Below are 19,118 nucleotides of genomic sequence, written 5' to 3' on the forward strand. Positions count from 1 at the left end.
ACGACGCTCCGTTAGATTGGCCCTGGCTGAGGGAAAGGGGTGTGGAGACACCAGACCCCCCAAAACCATTGTGGTTGAGAGCCTCCGATTCAGCCATTCCAGGGGCACATGCACCTAGCCTAGGACCCACATCTACCCCTGCAATCACATCAATAGGATCCTGGTCTGTCTCCCCCTCCCCTTCATCTACGCTCTCAAGGCGTACTTTATTCTTCACAATCACACTAACAATTGAGGTGTCAGCCTGGGGATCTGAGGGGCTTGACGGTCTTAAGGATGACCCAACGCCCACCACGCTATCCGGCTTCCCCAGAGGTGCGCCTGTAGCTCCATGGGGTCCCTCAGCCTCGTCTGGGGCAGACTGGATGGCCTCTTTAGCATCTATGTCAGGAATGTCAAATGCTGCCAACAGGTCATCAAAATCTGGGGTCTTCATGTCCCCCATACCGGGAATAACTCCTGTAAAACATACATTTACAGATTAAGTATAGGAAAGCAACAAAATACACTAGCATGAATCTGCCTGTGCTGTAGTCCATCAGCCCTTACTCTGCCTCGCAGCATAATGCACGCTACAAAACCTCAGCATGCAAAATTTTAACTCCTTAATGCTAAGTTAAAATTTGTGTATTTTTGAGATACACTCCGCGCATAAGATTTCTTGCATGCACATTCGTTTGACACAAACTGAAAAGCTACAGCAGGTTAGATTGTTATCTGGGAAGCTAGCTAAGCTATAAGGATCCCGCACTATCAATCCTGTTAGCCAGCTAGTGCTCTAGCGACGGCGTTTCTGCAACAAAACCCGTCTCAGGTAACATCTTCAACACTAATTTGCTATGAATGGGAACTGATGCTTTAATAATTAGTTTAATGCATGCAAAGCTTTGCACCAGTGACCATTTGAGAAAAGGTTCAATCGGTGCAGTGTTTGTAGGAGCGACCTTGGTTATTTTGAGCTAACGATATTCCTTCCCGACTGAGGATGGCTAGCTGGCCGCTGAGCTCCAGCCAAGACAGAGAGGGGTCATTTAGCTAACCAGCTAGCGCTCGCCGTTAAAGGACAACTGAGCAGTTTGCGTAGCTTTGGTTTGACAATAATAACAACTCGGTGATCGTAGGGTCGACGGTGTCACATAACAGGATTGGTGGGAAATGGATTTTGGTTTACTATTTCATGTATTTTGAGTGTTTACCTGGATATGCGATTCCCGACTATCCTAGCTCGTTTTCAGCTGAAAATGCTCTTCTTCCCGTCACGTGACCCGAGACATCCTATCAAGCTGTGATAGCCTGGAAAAATGCATGGAGGATGCTGCAAACGACACGTATATTTATTTCTGCTGGAAATTACATAAAATATCCATCAGTCCCATCATACCACTTAACATCCTGCGATGCCTTTTCAAATTTTACTCCTGATTTTGCACAAACCGGTTATTTGCTATGATCACACATTTGTTATCCCAATTTACATATAGCCCTGTAAACAATACGAGGTTTACAAGGTAACAAACACTCAAAGGCAACATACTTACACAATGCTTTTATTGCAAAAAACACAAATGCATGACAGGAGTGCAGCTAACTGTTCAGTTTAAATACCTGTCAACATAAATTCTTCTCTCCTGTGGTGGGTCAATTATCAGTGATAATACAATGTAGAGAAATGCATGGTCTAGACTGCACAAGGCAGTTCAAGAATAGGCCAATATTTAATTTTTGAGATGATATAAATTTATGTTACTGGTCTGTCAAATGATACACTAAAAGTCATTCAGTACGGTAGGTTTTTTTTTCTCTTCTATGTTGGGGCTTTTGTGTGTCTTGACAGAAAAGGACTATCAGAGTGCTGTCATGCAGGGCAATGCATCAGCAATCTTGTATATTAGTCTGCAATTGTTCATTATTTTCTAGTCAGTGTCTGAAGTTTGTCCATCTCTGCTGTTTCTCATTTTTTCTTCTCTTCTTCTTTTTTGCCATCTGGCTTGTTCCCCATCTGAGAAGCCAAGGAACCCATGGCATTGCGTATGGCCTCGTTGTTTGGGTCAACACCAGGCAGGTTTTCCAAGACACTCTGAAGGAACTCTGGGTCTTGCATCACATCATAGTCATCTTCCTCCTATTTAATTACAATACAGGATACAGTTTACTAGGTTTGGTTAAGCCTTCATTTGGGTGGTTTTAAAATCCAATAGGTCCAGGATGTGTGTGTATGTATGATATTAGCACATTTTTCATGATATACCCCCAAATTATAACTGTATCTTGTATGTGATGTGCGCAGAGCAGCTGAGGTATATTTTATTACCTACCAAGTATTATTTGGCTTTCACTGCCCATTAGTGGCATACCACATAATTTAAAGCTCAGTGATTAGAGGTTTCTAACCAACTTCCACTCTAGTAGTTGTAACTACCTTTTAATATTTTCCTCTACGGTTTTGTAGCTTGTGCTACATATTGTGCACCCCCACCCCCACCCCCACGGTACACAAGAACCAGTGGAGCCCCATTTAAGAACTGCTACACAATTTCATTTAAAACATATGACAATTCACCTTGGCTGATTCTGCGGTGTCCATGGGGGCTCCTGTGTCTATTTCTCCATACTCTGTTTACAGAGAGAAAAAAGGCCATATCACTTATTTTAACAGACATATCAGCAAATAAAATAAATCAGCAAGAGCATAAATTTGTATTACAATCAAAGTGAACTCACCTCCACCAGCAAGAGACATCTGCATGGCATAAGCTATCTGCTCCTCCTCTGTCATGCTGCTGAAGTCAGGAAGCACTGCTGCACCACTCTCAGGCTGAGATACAGACATCTTCAATAAGGCCTCCTCTGATTCTGTGAGAAAATCTAAACTAAGTAACAGACCAACTCATTCTATCAAATCCTAACAATTATTATAATCAGTGCTGTTTCATAAGCAAAATCAGCATTTGTCAATCCTCCAGTTACCATCTGCACTGGGTGTGGGCATGCCTGCCTCGGCTACAGAGGCAGCGGCGGCCTTCTTCCCCCTGCCTCTGTCGCTGCTCCTCCATCGATACACGCAGGGCCTAAAAGTGCACACAAACAGCACAATGAAAAATCAGACAAAGTTAGAGTACTTGAGAACTGAATAAGATCATCACACTAAGAGTATGGGATGGTACATTCTGAAGACACCCAATATATATATGACACAAGGACAAGTTACAAAAGGAAAAAAGAGATATTGCTCAAATTCTAATGCAGAAAAATAGTTGGTGCAAAACTCAGTGCCAATATCTATTGAGAATTCCCATTTCAGACAAAAAAACCTAAGGCACAACTACCAATTAATAATTAATAAAACCAATGAATGCCCTGTCTCAAGGAAGCTCACAGCCTATCACTGTCTTTGTCAAACCCTCTTTGTGGTGTCATATCAACTTTGCTTTCTACCTTTTCTACCTGTGGATCAGACTGGTTCCAAGGAGCTGATACACATGTATTTGCTATGTAACTAATTTCTCACACACTGGTGTTAGCATAGGCACATCTTGAATGGAGCACTGGATAGAGATTCGAGTCTTACCTTTGTTTGCATAACTAGTATTTATCATGAGGCAATAATAAGTGCTATGTTTTCACCACTTCTGGTGCTCTCATAATTAAATAGGCATGCTTCCTTGAAAAGATCGTTCTCTCTTAAATCAATTCCTAAGTGATAAATTACCAAGCATTTTACACACAACCTTATATTGCTTACCAGTGCCAGCTCTGGATCAGCATTGGGATCCACGCCAAACTCAAAGTCGCTGGCACCAAGACCCATCATAGAACCTCCTTCACCGGCCAGGATGGGCGAGGAGAGCAGCGCATCAGCCAGACTGGGCCCTGGAGGGACTGTGACCAGGTGGGAGCCAGTCCCCTCCTTCCCATTTAGAGTATTTATAAAAGCGGTCAGCTTTTCTGTGTTCACCTCCTAAATAAACACAGAATGAGGTTGCGGAGAACTGAGAACTCCATTCATAACCAAGAAAAAGTGCCAGAAAATACAATCCAAGAGAACAACAATATGATACTTTAACTTGCAGCAATACAATGGAAACTAAACCAAGAATTCCTCACCTCTTCTCCAAAATTAATAATATCCACATTCACTTTCTCCTTTTTCAAGCGCTTTGCCAACTTGACAAGCTGTACAAGAAGCAGGAAGACAAACACATTAACAGTGATATATTGTATTAGAGTGTGTGCGTGTGTCAAATCTATTCTGTAGCATCAGTCAAAACCTCTCTCTCTCTCTGAGGGTTTGGCATATGTGATACAAAATTTCAAACTCACATCTTTTTCATTATCCTCCACAGGACTCCCAACAAAGGCAATGATCCTCATCTTGTGGTTTTTTCCTTGTCTGTGCTTTAGGGCCAGCTACACGGGAAAAACATTTTTAAAAGGCCACTCAAAAACTGCTGCTGCAGAAAGCAAAACCTATTATTTACCAATTGAGTAGTCATTAGGTGGAATCCTTGCTTTAAATTTAAAACAATGTATTAAAATCAGAAACAAATTACACACCTGAGCGACTCTGATGCCCGTACAGAAGGAGATCTTCCCTCTGGGTTGCACAGCATGAAGTTTGGACAGGATACGGCCAGTATCTGGTGTCAGTGTGGTCAGGACCTCACAGTTACTGCATGAAAACATAATGAAACATCCACAGTCCATCATCATCAACCATGTACAACTAAACATACACTGCATTTAGAGCTACAATGAATAGTTGATCTAAAATTAAGTGGCAACTATTCTGATAATCAAATATAGTTTCAGCCAGTTTTAAAGCAAAAAGGTAAAAGAACTGCTGTTTCTAACTTCTCAGATATGTGGATTGGATAATTTTATTTCTCATGCAAGTTCAGCTGTGGATTTTAGACAGTTTGTCAGACAAAAAGGACATGAAAGTGTTACTTTGGTCTTCAGCAAATTACAAGATGCATTACTCACCATTTTCTGATATTTAGCAGAAAAAAATGATAAATCTACAAAAATAAACACTAATCAACAATGAAAATAACTGTTACTGTAGGTGGAGCCCCAAATGTATAGCTACAAGGAAAATCTGTGTATATTGTTTAGCACTTAGTGCAAAGTAGTTGTACAGATAAAGAAAAAACTGAAATGCCTTTCAGATACTCTATTCAAGATGTGCCTATGCCAATTGTTGTCAGAGTCTTTACAGTTGAAGTCAGAAGTTTATATACACCATAGCCAAATATATTTAAACTCAGTTTTTCACAACTCCTGACATTTAATCCTATAAACATTCCTTGTATTATGTCAGTTAGGATCACTACTTTATCTTAAGAATGTGAAATGTCAGAATAATAGCAGAGAAAAGGATTTATTTCAGCTTTTCTTTCTTTCATTACATTCCTAGTGAGTCAGAAGTTTATATACATTCGGTTAGTACGTGGTAGCATTGCCTTTAAATTGTTTAACTTGGGTCAAATATTTCAGGATGCCTTCCACAAGCTTCTTACATTAAGTTACTGAAATTTTAGCCCATTCCTCCTGACAAAACTGGTGGAAGTGAGTCAGGTTTGTAGGCCTCCTTGCTCAAACAGTTCTGCCCACAAATTTTCTATTGGATTGAGGGCGGGGGTTTGTGATGACCACTCCAATACTTAGACTTTGTTGTGCTTAAGCCATTTTGCCACAACTTTGGAAGTATGTTTGATGATTGATTTATCCTGTTCAGACCAAAGTATGCTCATCTCTAGGAGACAGATCAAGTCTCCTTTCTGAGCAGTATGACGGCTGTTTTCCCATGGTGTTTATACTCGCGTAGTATTGTTGGTACAGATGAACGTGGTACCTTCAGGTGTTTGGAAATCACTCCCAAGGATGAACAAGACTCGTGGAGGTCCGCAAAGCGATGGTTTGGTCTTGGCTGATTTCTTTTGATTTTCCCATGATGTCAAACAAAGAGATACTGAGTTTGAAGGTATCCCTTAAAATACATCCACAGGTGCACCTCCCATTGACTCAAATGATATCAATTAACCTATCAGAAGCTTATAAACCATGTCATTTTCTGGAATTTTCCAGTCTGTTTAAACTGGGTGTATGTAAATCTTTGACCCACTGGAATTGTGATATAGTGAATTAATCCATCTGTAAACAACTGTTGAAGAAGTTACTTGCGCCATGCATAAAGCACATGTCCTAACCAATTTGCCAGAAAGAGATTTTGTTAATGACATGTGAAGTGGTTAAAAAAAATGTTTTCATGACTTCAGCCTAAGTGTATGTAAACCTATGACTTCAACTGTATATCAATTATCAAAACGTCTTGGTTTAAAAAGAAAAAAAATGCTTACTTTGCCATAGTGATGAGGCCCACGTTGTTTTCTGGATTGCTGCGTGTTTTGGAATGGCAAACGATGTTGGCAGCATCCTGCTGAGCCTGTAGCCTTGTAGGTAGAAAGTCTCCATTTCTCATGTATTCGCTGTTGTCCACACTGAGGGGGAAACATTAGTTTAACGCGGCTCTGATATTAGCTAACCTTAGCATTTGAAAGGCCAATCTCGTATAAACCAAGATAGAATTAGGCCAAGTAGCTAGTTTACAATGCATCTCAATTCCTCTTCACCATCACCTTCTTGTGGATAGGTATGTGTTCTTCAGTGGGGAAGAAGCTAGTAAACTAGCCAACACTGAAAAGCTGTTACAATATAAGAAAGCGATAAACTATTAAAATAAAAAATAAAAAACAGTATTAGCACTACTTGCTAACGTTAGCAGGTAGTACCATTACATATGTCGCTGGGAGAAACTATATCTAATTAAGTTGTCAGCTCATAATTTTGACAAGGAACACAAAACTGCGAATAACGGCACTTATAAATATGGCAATGTGTGATATAGATAAACAAATACTTTAATAAGAAGTCAAATCTAAGTTAAGTTTAGCTACAATGACTCAGCCAGTCAACACTGCGTTAGCTGGCTGTCAACCTTCAATGATCAGTCCATCTGAATCAGAAATTACTTCCAAATTCTAGTTTATAAACTACCTCATTGAGCAGTCATCCACCGTGTCTACATATGACCCGTAAACAGATTAATAACATCATAAAAAGCCTTTTTATTTAGGTTAACACAAGTTCTTACCAGACCATAGTACTTTCCAGCACCATTTTGGAAGCTTCTTGTTTCTCTCTGTCGTGACCTAACAAGCTCACAGACTATTGGATACACGCTGAACAAAGAGAAATATGATTGGCCACGTTTTGTAAACACGTAATTAGTCAACGAATAGCATAGGATGTAGTGGAATAAGGTGGAAATAATATCTCTCAGATCAAGGTCCTCTTACTATTTTTCCCAGAATATTCAATCACATAATCTATGCGGATACAGTCTTCTCAAATGGGACGATAAATCCTCTGTCATTGTAGACTATATGTAATTTTATATAGATTTATATTCATATCTTCTGTAAAATTAATTAAGAAGTCAGACTGGTGTGTATGTTTTTGGTTAATCCTGTAATTTCAATATCTGACTAACCACTACACTTCATCTTTCCAATATAAAAATAAAATACATTTCCATAAATAAATCATGTTTATTATTCTACGACACTGCAAGAGTGTAATACACAAAAAATATAAAAGGGATATCAGCCACATTAGTAGCAGTAAAAATGCCTGATGGTTAACAAATTAAAATTGTGTAACAGCATGTATTGCCCTATCACCAAACACATAAAAAGTAAAAAGCAAATGCAACATTTTTTTTCTTTAATAACTTTGGGTACAAAATTATGAAATCCCCAAAAGAGAGAAAAACCCAGTAAATATTCAGTGAAAAGTCACTGAATACAGATGTGCTCTCATACAGTTCAGAAGCAAATGAAGAAAAATTATACACAAAAATAAAGGATGATTTAACAGTTGTTATGATAACCTAACAACCAAAATCATCTGAAGTTCTTACACTTAGACAAAGATTTGTTGTGCAAAGGAAAGGCACACTTTCAATTCATTAACAATCATTTTGAAAATACAAACGGTAATAAATATTTTAATAAATATGACTATTTACATGTTTGGTCCACAGGCTGTGTGTGTGTGTGTAACTGCTTTGGAGTTGTCACAATAAGGTAGCATCACTTTTAATATTCGGACAGATCATTGTCTGATAGTTTGAACAGTCAACAGAATAAAATAACCTCTAAATATTATGCCTAAATGATGCTCATTCATCATATCTTGGCTGGAAAATTGTTGACTCACTTTATGTACTGCACAGTCCATTCATTCACACATATGCATATGTGTAACCAAAGAATTTTGTTGCATATTTTAAGTATCTCTCAAATCACAGATCTTGTATGCTGGTGTACTGAAAATGTAGTCTAATACATTTCTGCATTTTTAAATATCTAACAATTCAGTTACACTTGGCAAGCTAAAGATAACCAATGATAACATCAAAGTAAAACACTAAATACCCATTCTGAGAGCTAAATCCAACTACAGTGAAGCCTCTGATACAACATCTACAAGTTTTAGTTAACAAAAAGTAGACAAACGGTGACCTCCACACACCAGGTAGCCAACATCATGTTTTCTCATAAAAATATAGGAACTATACTACAGCTGGGGCCTGTCTCAAAAATGTCTTTTTATCAGCTTCACTACACTTAACACTGGCAATTCTGAATAACTTGTCTCACAAAGCTCACACATCTTTGTTATTCAAATAAAAAAGTGAATTTGATAAGAGATAGGCTGAAAATGCTTATCTCCACGGGGAAACTGCAGTTTTGGTCAGGGACATTAGTTACCATAGTAATAACTGAAAGTCTGGGTCTCCCTGTGACATTGAAAAGACACGGTTAACTACATACTTTGATGACTAACTCACTGAATTCATGAGACAGGCCCCAGGTTTGCTGTGGTGCTTTGCCCACAACTGAGTATCACATTTGGTTATAAGCCAACTTTCACTCTAAACCTAAATCTGATATCAGATCATACAGTGTATAAGTATTTTTTAAAAAATCCTTTTAAAATAACACTTTGACCTGAACATGAGGGTATTTGGGATTCACAGTCTCTGCAGTAGTACTGGTTCATTAGAGCGTCTTTTTCTAGCAGTGTTTGTATTTAGAGTAGGCTTAAAAAGCTGCAGCTTGTCATGTAGGAAAACTGTAATTTCTTAAAAAAAAAAACAAATCCAATCCAAGTAATATAATATAAAGCATCTCAGTCAAATGTGTAGCAGCAACAGCACTCTAGATACTACACATTTGCAGAGCCAAGTGTGCATGAGGATGTGCTACAGCATTTTGGTAAACAAAAAAAGGAGACAATGAATATGAAATAACTTTGCTTCAATGAAAACATTTTGCTTTGCTATGGCAAAGTCCTCAAGTTACACTCATCACAGACTGCTGGCTTAGTTGAGCACATCAGTGCCAAAAACAATCTGTAGTTGTGACTGCAAGCATTCATTTGAGATGACTAATAGTGTTCAATAACCACAGCATTCATGTACCCACAGTTACTAGGGTCTGAACGCAACCACCCATTTACAATCAAACCCCTTTGAGATTTGAAAATCAACGTGCAAAAAGAACAACAAAAAACACTTAATAACTTACTCAGTCTTGCTGAAATACAATATAACTTTAATATTTCAACCCCGCTCATACCATCCTCTGAGCTCATTCATTTGAGTCCCATTCTTTTCACACCTGTAAAGCACAACATTTAATCGGATTAGAAAACCAATCTGTATAAGTAAAAATGTGCCAAGTAAAAGAAAGAGAGAAACTTGAGAAAGCCAACTTACAGAACATTTGCTTGTATTAGGAGTTATGTCACTGAGTGAGAACATATCCTCAGTCTCCAAGCCTTCTTCAGAAGTCCCAAACTGTGTTCTGAAAACAAAAGCAGTTGTGTAAGTGAATTATGCTTATATACAGTAAGATACACCAGGTCAAATGAATATGCATTTTGTTAAAAAAAATACAGATGACCAAGTATTTATTTAAAAAGAACTGGAATTTAGGCTTAATTTTCACAACATGTTTCCTGATGTTTCTCTTCTAATGTTATACTGATAGGTGTTTCGATTATTTTGTCCACCCTATGTATATCAGTGAGACTAGACTAAACAAACAGAAACATCTCTCTACAAGCTGAGTGCATGCTGAATTTCCTGTGATTCTGGTTAGGGGACATTTTTGCCTTTAGCTCACACTCTCAGGGCAGGTCCTCCACTCCCAGTCTGTGCACCAATTACAGTACAACAGGTCTGCCAGTGAAATAGAAGAATAAAATGTAAACATTGTGTACAGGCTGTAAGGAAGTTCTACCTGAGGCTTAGGTCCTGACCCAGTTCTTGAAATGATATTACAGGAATTAAAAAGAAAATGCAAAAGTCTGATTTAAAAAAAAAAAAAACTACACTTAAATGCTGTAATTTTCCCTAAGTGTCATTGCTTATCACATGAAAAGCTTGGACCTTGTTGCCAGTTGTTTAAGTTCAACAACTTCACAAAAACAAATGCCGTCTAATTTAGCATGCCTACAAGATATTCTGCCTTAATTACCGTTTATTTTTGGGTTAACTGTTTAGTTTCTAGTATTCTGTCCAGTCAATTTAAACCAACAAGACTAACTATTAGTTTTAACTAGGTATAGCTAATAAACTGAATGGGCTTGATGTCCAAAGCTCAGCAGTTGTTCCCACCACTGCCATATGCACGGACGTGTAATGATCAATAACCACTGAACCAAAGAGCCATACAGACCTGTTATTAGACATTATTCAGTCATTCTGATGACTAGTAACACTGCCATATTTTAAGAAAATACACCTGAATGTGAATGTTTACTGTCAGCAAACTGGTTTCTATTATCTATGACAACACTCAGCTAATTTTATATCCATTTACTCAGTTAATTTTCACGTGTGCTTTTCCTCTTACCCCTGGGAGGTGCTGTGATCCTGATCATAGCTCAATGTGTTGTTTAAATCCGTTCCCACAGACCTCTGGCTGTCCTTAAAGTGAGATGGAGGCTGGCTTGTAGGAGCAAATGCAGGGGTTCCCAAGGAGGAGGAGTTCATGGAGGAGGTTTCAGCAGTTTTACGATCAGTGCTTCTGCGTAGTAAGGTCTCTAAAAGGAAGTCAGGACGACCTAACTGCCCGACTGAGTGGAATGAGTGGAAAAACTGTCAGTAATGTACTATGAAAGAAGCACTTCACATGCTGATGCATACTGGGAGGCTGAATCTTTGTGGGCATCAGTAAACATTATTCGTTTCCCATGCTACAGCTGAATCCTCCCTGTCCTCCTTTTTCCAGTTCTTACCATTTTCTCCTTCAGTGTCTTCTCTGGTCTCAGAACTGACTTGATGTTGCTGGTTGTTGCTGCTGGTTGGGGTCAACAGAAGAGGCCCAGTGCCAGCTATCTTTTTCAAAATACCGTGGTTAGCTGCACGGCGTTTCTTAGATGGGGAGGGCTTTACTAGATACAAAAGAGAAAGGTGTTAATAGAGGGATCATAAAGTGAAAATGAGACTATTACACACATACACTGCTTACGTACATGTGCTCTTCCTGAAGACTGTATTGCACATGAACTTCTGAAATCGCTCTGAATAGAAACTTGGTCTGTGTACCGATACAGTGTCCTGAAGAAAGGGAATGATTACAATTTAATGTCTGTATTATTTAATCTAAAACACATTTAACTGAGGTGAGTACAAGTACCTTACCCCATCATGAACTAAAGCTTTCCACGAATGTTCAAGCTTCTTTATAAATCTGAAAATCAACACAGATTACTCATCACCACTGGATTATTTATCTTATGATCAAACACACTTGGTTTTTACATAAGCCACTGACAACACAAACATCAAACTGACACATACTTTAAACTTTTTCAGTGCGGCTTTAATAGAACAACTGGAGCTTAGTGCCGACTCAGGAAGAGCAGTGGAGTCACATTAGCACTGCTGATCTATTTTAAGCAGTCTCTCTACATAAATGGCATTACAGCATATTATTAAGCTTAAGGCTATTTTCTTCCATTTTAAAAATGTAACTACAGATGTTGTGTGTTGGGTGCTGAACAATTCCAAAATGCGGGTAGTGGCAGGAGGGCTGAAGCAGCTGTCACTGACTGAATGAGAAGTGCACAATGTAGATATACAAACATTTATACTGGTCACCTATAGGACTGCAGAATGTCAATGATACCAATGTACAACAGCAGCCTCTCGCCTTTCGAGTTTCGTGCCGGGATTCCTCCTGTTCTGTAAAACAAAACCAAAAAATGCATAGTTTAGTGCTCTGTCATTCAATATATACTTCACTGTGGTGGCACAAACTGTTACAAGGAAGCTGCTTTATGCATGACAACTTAGTGGCCACTCACTTGTCGTCCAGTGATCCCATTCTGTCTGTCTCTGCCTGAATGGCCTCTATAGCAGTGCTGTACAGGGACTTCTGGCCATGTGGCTTTTTCTGGTCCACAGCTCCTGCAACCACCTCTTCACTGACCTGCTCTCTACAAGCCTGATCTACATTGTGGATTCCCATCAGAAGGCTGTAGTCCATAATCTTAAAACTTTCTAAGACCTGAATGGAAATCAAGGAACACAAATACTATGAGAACAGCGACTGAATGAATCAAGAATGAAAACCACATGAGAAATGTTTGGATGTTTTCTAGTGGCAGACTATGTGCATTTATGGTAATTTAATGTCTAAATGAATTCAACAATGTCATGCATATAGCCTCATGTCTAGACAGACAATTTTCTATGGCTCTCACCCGACAGTCTCTCTGGATGGTCTTGCAAACAGCATTGTGCTTGTCCCCCTCCAATAACACCCCTTCAGGCATGTCCTGCATGAGATCCAGGTCCTTGTATGTGGGCACAGCCTTTTCCCTCTCTTTAACTGAGGCCCGTCTCTTATAGGTGGAGCCCTTTAGATCATACTTCAGGTGCATTTGTACAGCACTCGGGAGCAGATTGTTCATGACTAAAATACGGATGTTTTTACCCCCTGCCTGCACGCAGTAGAGTCCATAAAACTTTGGTAACAGGGTCCGCTTGTTCTGGTTCAGGTTCTGTAGGAGATTAAATATTAAAATATTTTTTAAATTAATAAAACACAATTATACAACTTCCAGATGAACTGTGAGTTCAAATGAATAGTTGACTAAAGTAGCAACAAATTATTTTCATTACAAGTAATCTGTCAATGCAAATTATTTGTTACAATATGTCGGAAAACTGAAAAATGCCCAGTTAGTTCATAGTTTTATTGGATGGGACACTGGCATTTCCATGTATTCTGCAGACATCATCTTGTACATAAAGCCCCCCATCAGATCTTACCATGAAGTATCCAGGAAGCAGTTTCTGTAGAAATTCTGCCTCTTTGTGCTGCACTGTTTTAATAATGTACTCATCATCACTAGAAACATAGAAGAGAGATCCACTGGCCCCGGAGTTTGACAGCTCGATGAGTGGATCCTTACACAGAGAATACTGTAACCACACCAGAACAAGGTGGTTAGACACGTGATAAGAGAACCAGACTACAAGACACATTAACAGGGTTAAAAAGAGTTGGCTGTGCTTTTACATCATCAGCAGCTCCACCTCTAGTGTGTCAACACTCCATCATTTCACACTTCCCTAGTTCTACTCTTTCCAGTTCCTCAATTACCAATTTCTTGACACAGTTCGCATCACTTTGTCCTTCTTCAAAACTTTACTGTTCTGCTAAGTCTTTTGCACATTGTCTGAGTGTAACAGATGCTGAGTAAACAAGAATACCATGTAGTCACCAGGCTGGATGCCAAACATCTCCCTGAAGTAGCGAAAGGCGAGTGGAGCATATGTCTTGAACCTGAAGTCTCCATAGTGGTGAGCTGGTGTCAGGTTGCTGCCCTCACTGCCAGTTAAAGAGACAGCGGTAGCGGATTACATCACATACAAGACAGGTTAAGGAAATGATATATAATGTAAATTATAAATAATGTAGTACAGACAACAGATCCTGATGCTGAAGATAAAGCATGCATTTAACCATCTTTTCAACATATTCTTAATTCTCAGTTTAAAGACTCACTTGGGGAAGAAGATGCTTTCCACTTCTTCAAAATCCTGCAACAGCACGTCTCTCTCGGGTTTACTGCTTAAGCTTCCCACCGTGTGTGTGATACCTAACTGGATAGCACCTTTCAGGGCAGATGAAGTTGTCTGGAAGAAAGAGAAAGATGACGTGTCTGTGGCAAATAGTTTAGAATTAATAAAAGAAGATCACATCACAGTGGCTAATAACATTTTCAGTGTGCAATGTCATTTGAATTGCACTGCTCATCAGCATGAAATACAAATTTCAGATTTGTGAGTGAGCATGCTTTAAATTAACAGACCTCCGAACAACTGTGATTGACATTTTTCAAATTTTTGTGATTAATCGAGAAAATACTTTGCACATTATGAGATAATAATCAATAGATAATTAGTAGCAGCTCTGAGTGAATGTGCATGTATGTCAGTCAGTGACAGCTGATCTCCCACCTTCTTATAAGTTGTCTCCCCAGTGGGATCCGTTCCACGATGGCCAATAGTTTTTTTCATGGTCTGAGACATGCTTGGACTCTGTCAAGAGGAAATTAACTTACTGCAATAACACTGCAATGTATCATGTTTCAAAGAGGAAGGAAAAAAAATGATGTGTCGTCTAAATATGATTACATTCCAAACTGTTCAAAGATGAACCCAATGTGTATTTCCTAACTGTGGATTACGCATTTTCTCGGAACAAAACATTTCTTACCTCTGGAGAAACATTTTTTCGAGTCCCAGTGAAACCTAGAAGGGGGGGAACATACAAGTAAATACACAAATATCAAAGGAAATTAGTTAACCAAACAAATGCAATTCTCACATTGGATGCATTAATAAACACAACACAACACAACACATCTTGACTAGGTCATATCATTCCCTAATATGTAAAACAGAGTGCTGACACAAGCATGCAGATGCACCTCGGTCATTACCTCTGAGAGAAGAGAGTCTCCTCCAGAACTGACTCTGCGGTCTTTGCGTGCAATAAAAGGAATTAGATAAGTATGCTATCATAATAAAATGGAGTTTATGCAGGGCCACTGAATGTTCCAATCTCTATAGTAAAAAGTTCTGTTTCCAGGAGTTCAAAGTCAATATTAAACCTAAATCGTTTACATTTGTCTTTTAAGGAACACAAACTAAAAAGTGAAATGACATAACAGTGTGATGACTGCCTGCTTTTCAGTTAGATTTTGTATTATGTAAATTATTAAAGGTTAGCTCCACCAGTTTTACTTGTAAGGTCAGTTGAATAGTTTTTCAGCCTGTGAAAATGCTCAAGATTTGTCAAGAAAAACACACATTATGCAGACAAATGTCTCCTGTGACTGTTAAAACATTAGATTGTTATCAATCATGCGCTGATGTGTAAACAGCATTTTGTTGTTGTAGTTGATTGAAGTGGAGCTAAGTTTTAACTGTTTTATGTAAACCTGTAACTAGTGATGACTTTCAGTTTGGATTAAACTCCTGATTATTTTCTCAATTAACCAACTGAGTGTACAAAAATCCAGAAAATAGTACTTACTGCTGGTGTGGCCCTGAAGCCCTGGAGACTCCTCTGCAGCTGTTGCCATTCAGACCACAAACTGGACTCACACTTGTTTGTTGTGAACTCTTAGATCCTGATTTACTATTTGTTAGTTTCTCAGTATGAGAACTTCAAGTAGGTAGGGTCCTGTGCGGACAAAAAAGTAGCTCAACAACAATAAATACTTAAAATGACTTCATGCGGCAGATACTTATAACAGCCTAATTTACTCTGCGGATGGATGAGCTGATCTAAACATATTAAATGTACTATAAGGTTAAAGGCAACTAGTGTTAAATGTGTGCTGAAAAATGTAACCGACGAAAGTTATATTGACAGGTAAGACCAGTGCTTGTTGTATCAGACTAGAATAATAGCTAGCGAGATGTCTGGGTTGCGACATTTAAGTAGAGGCGAGTAAGCTAAGTTGGCTGATAACTCTGCTTTAATGTTCCTAACCTAAAATAAGCTAAGCTAGTCACAATAATAACTGAAGAATAACACAGTCAACTCACTCGGAAAATTTGTTATAGAGTTCTCGCAGTTTCCTTTTCTCCACCGTTTTCTCTAAAACCTATAAACAAGGATGCAATGCGGAAGCAACAGTTTTAGGTTTTGCTGTACCTAGCGGAGCAAGAATACTTCCGGTAAAATCTCCTTCAGAATAAAGCGATTTCCTCCCAAAATTGACCAGTATCCTAAGAATTATTGTGCAGGCTATACCATGAATGAATGTCACTTTAGGGTTCGCCACAGCGAATCGTCGCACTGACGACTCGCATGTTGACGTTTGGCACGTGTTTTACGCCGGATGTCCTTTCTAACCCTAACCCTGATTCGAACCCGGGCCCCTTAACCACCATGCTACAAGAGACGGCTATGCAGGCTATACCATGCCTAATACAAAATATATTGTTTATTATCTATATTTAGTAATATGACACAATACACCAAACTAAAGAAAATAATGTTAATATATTCATTTGTAAGGCTATTTACTGTTGAAAATATATTAATGATGTGTGCGTTTTCACAGTATAGTATAGACCAGCTAAGAATTGGTAGCTTGATGCTATTAAATTCATACAAAGTGCAATAAACAAACAAACCAGCAAATAAAAAGCCTAACTCAAATCAATATTTGCTGTAACTGCCTTTTGTCTTGTAATTCTCCCAGGTAACACTACGTACCCATATAACTGTAACCTCTTGACACTTTTAGCTGCTCTTTATATTTTATACATTGTGCTTCTACTGATTTAAGTGTGAAATGTTCCACTTTTATCTTTGAAGCTGAGCAGGAAATATAGTTGTCCTGGTCTGGAGAAAATGACTCTCTACAGGTACAATAATGCAACTCAGTCAGACAGAGTTGAGATGTTTTAAAGAGTTTATTTGTGACTCTTATGACACGTGGCTATTCAGTTTGGGCAGCACACTCAGACCTTTGTTACTGATCATTAATTTGATGTTACACACCTAATTAATATGACATACAGTGAGCACTTATTTTATTACATGTGTACATTTTTTATTACAGGGGTGAAGAGATAGATTAATCTGATAACATATCAATATTTTTTTTCTTTTTTGAAGCTGCCAGACTGATGTTGCTTCAAAGTTATGTCAAGTGCCTTGTTCAGTGACAGAAAGCATAAGATAACTTGTAAGTCTTTATTTCAACACAAATTTTCTAACAATTGTCAGAAGTCATGAAAATGAACATATGCAGACTCAGTTACGAATATGTTTCCTGGTGTCATGACAAAGCTGTGTTAAGATAAAGAGCTGCTTTTAATGTCCTTATGCAGCATAATCAAAACCAGTATGTCCTGTCCTCTTCTGAGCACCCGAGACAAAGACCTGCAGATAAAATACAAAATGTCAGCTCAGCATATTTATATAATAATGGCTGTTTTGTTTTGTTTTGTTTTTTGTTTTTTACTTGCCCACATTGGTTCTGGACATATTAACTCCTTCAGTCCAGTTGTTTTTCTTCTTTAACCTTTAGCAAGCATATGGGTTGAAGGTAAATCCTGGCTCCAGGGGAACTTTTGGAGCAGTGTAGTCTGGTACTGGGTAGTAGTTTGGGTTCGGCAGCTCGCTGTTGAAGCACATCCATCGCGCATCTCCTTTGGCCTCACAACACAGATACGGAACAGTCATGACGGAAAATTCATCCACACAGAACTGGGACAGCGCTTGATGCCACTGTAAGAAAAAGATACTTACAAAATTTCACCTCCCTGTTCACCAGTTATAAGAACACTTCATCCTCACAAACTGTCATCATCCTTTGTTTATTCAGTTACTGTACATCTATTCATTAATATATGACAGTGGTAGACCACTTTTCCTTTCTGTGTTAAACAAAATATAGGAACACAGGAATTCCTTTTATTTATTTTTAGCTTTTACTGTCATTTGTTTATAAATCTCACTATCTACTAATACTGATTCTGAGTCACCAGGGTTCTATTTGTCACCATTAATCTATGCTTATGAGCATGCACATGATAAGGCTATAAATGTAAAAAATAATTTTAAACTACTAGTTATTGTGCATTTGTGCAGCATGTAAAAATGTATACAAAATATGTTTATAGCAGATAAGTGGTTGGTTTTGTGAGAGTATGATATGTCCTATATTGGAATGTGCTGTATACTTGTATATATGAAATAAATGGCAGCATACTATTACAATTACATATGCAAAAACTGATGCATCTAAACAGAACAGTCAGGTCTCCTCACCTTAAATATTGATTTTACTATTAATAAACAATAACAATGATCTCTCCTCAACATGTGCAGTATAATGTTACCTGGTCTGTCTATTGTCATAGTCACAGTTGTGTCTGTCTGTAATTGTCCTTGGATTGGTTGTTTCCATTTCTCCCCCAAACGCACACAAACACTGTCAGAGACTCACAGCTTGTCGGGCGCAGCAGAGGATCTGACTGCTCGAGTGTGCCACCTGTCCACTACAGCACAAACTGTACCACGACTCCAGACGGTTGATGGCACTTCCACGGCGGCGGAAGTGGCTTGCACCAGAGCTGGGGAAGAAACTGGCTAGGTATCTGGGACGACCCTGACCACAATGGCAAATAGCAGCGAGGTTTCGAACTGTGGGACGGGCAGGTGGAAAAGGGACGTTAGGCTCATTGAGGAAGTTGTAGTTGGTCTCTGTAAAAATAAACAGAAAGCAACACAGAGGTTAACAGTACTGTATATGGAAGAATACATTATTAAAGCTACAATATATAACTTAAAGTAGCGCTAGCACTCTGCTCCACCCAGTACTCCTTCTTCCTACTCCAATATGCTCTACCATGCTCCGTCATGCACTGCCCATCTCTTCAGATATTTGTCATTATAAAATTACAATAATGATCATGAAAGAAAACTTACTGATCAAGCAGAAAT

General features: G+C 38.6%; 4 protein-coding genes across 10 annotated transcripts in view; all 4 read right to left on the bottom strand.

Annotated features, from left to right (window-relative positions):
• The window catches only part of znf687b (zinc finger protein 687b), an 8,107-nt gene extending 7,234 nt beyond the window's left edge, over window positions 1-873 (bottom strand). Inside the window, 3 exon segments of the mRNA XM_020623793.1 lie at window position 1; window positions 3-459; window positions 550-873. The exon segment at window position 1 is cut by the window's left edge and continues 1,873 nt beyond it. Coding sequence (XP_020479449.1) covers window position 1; window positions 3-459; window positions 550-589 — 498 coding nt within the window. The 5' untranslated portion in view covers window positions 590-873.
• A 927-nt stretch (window positions 874-1,800) lies between these two features.
• On the bottom strand, window positions 1,801-7,259 carry psmd4a (proteasome 26S subunit ubiquitin receptor, non-ATPase 4a). Its single transcript, XM_020623794.1, is given in 11 exon segments — window positions 1,801-2,122; window positions 2,561-2,613; window positions 2,722-2,853; window positions 2,968-3,020; window positions 3,022-3,068; window positions 3,743-3,958; window positions 4,105-4,173; window positions 4,321-4,407; window positions 4,555-4,669; window positions 6,360-6,500; window positions 7,154-7,259. Coding segments are annotated over 11 exon segments (1,110 nt in total). The 5' UTR covers window positions 7,180-7,259; the 3' UTR covers window positions 1,801-1,951.
• Window positions 7,260-7,669: 410 nt separating this feature from the next.
• On the bottom strand, window positions 7,670-16,381 carry LOC109973925 (phosphatidylinositol 4-phosphate 5-kinase type-1 alpha-like). 3 transcript variants are annotated; one of them, XM_020623824.1, is made up of 17 exons: window positions 16,205-16,379; window positions 15,687-15,836; window positions 15,091-15,131; window positions 14,865-14,899; window positions 14,606-14,686; window positions 14,151-14,281; window positions 13,856-13,973; window positions 13,412-13,564; window positions 12,841-13,140; window positions 12,442-12,644; window positions 12,236-12,319; window positions 11,777-11,825; window positions 11,608-11,692; window positions 11,371-11,526; window positions 10,986-11,208; window positions 9,845-9,932; window positions 7,671-9,746 (listed from the first exon to the last, which is right to left on the bottom strand). In XM_020623824.1, exons 5-17 carry the CDS (start codon window positions 14,675-14,677, stop codon window positions 9,741-9,743), a joined length of 1,668 nt encoding a protein of 555 aa, XP_020479480.1. In that variant the 5' UTR covers window positions 14,678-14,686; window positions 14,865-14,899; window positions 15,091-15,131; window positions 15,687-15,836; window positions 16,205-16,379; the 3' UTR covers window positions 7,671-9,740. The 3 variants fall into 3 exon arrangements, with proteins under 3 accessions (XP_020479481.1, XP_020479480.1, XP_020479478.1); XM_020623825.1 differs by lacking the exon at window positions 16,205-16,379 and having other exon boundaries at window positions 7,670-9,746; window positions 15,687-15,763; XM_020623822.1 differs by lacking the exon at window positions 15,091-15,131 and having other exon boundaries at window positions 16,205-16,381.
• A 711-nt stretch (window positions 16,382-17,092) lies between these two features.
• Window positions 17,093-19,118, bottom strand: part of ecm1a (extracellular matrix protein 1a) — a 2,414-nt gene continuing 388 nt past the window's right edge. The window contains exons 2-4 of one of the 5 annotated variants that reach the window (XM_020623806.1): window positions 18,622-18,878; window positions 17,643-17,821; window positions 17,093-17,552 (exon numbers count right to left, since the gene is read on the bottom strand). In XM_020623806.1, coding sequence (XP_020479462.1) covers window positions 17,690-17,821; window positions 18,622-18,878 — 389 coding nt within the window. In that variant the 3' untranslated portion in view covers window positions 17,093-17,552; window positions 17,643-17,689. Of the gene's footprint in view, window positions 17,553-17,638; window positions 17,901-18,621; window positions 18,879-19,118 lie in introns of all 5 variants that reach the window. The other 4 variants (XM_020623805.1, XM_020623804.1, XM_020623803.1 and 1 more) reach the window with 4 other exon arrangements.

The sequence above is a fragment of the Monopterus albus genome, unplaced genomic scaffold (genome assembly GCF_001952655.1).
Source record: "Monopterus albus unplaced genomic scaffold, M_albus_1.0 scaffold310.1, whole genome shotgun sequence".
Taxonomy (NCBI): Eukaryota; Metazoa; Chordata; class Actinopteri; order Synbranchiformes; family Synbranchidae; genus Monopterus; species Monopterus albus.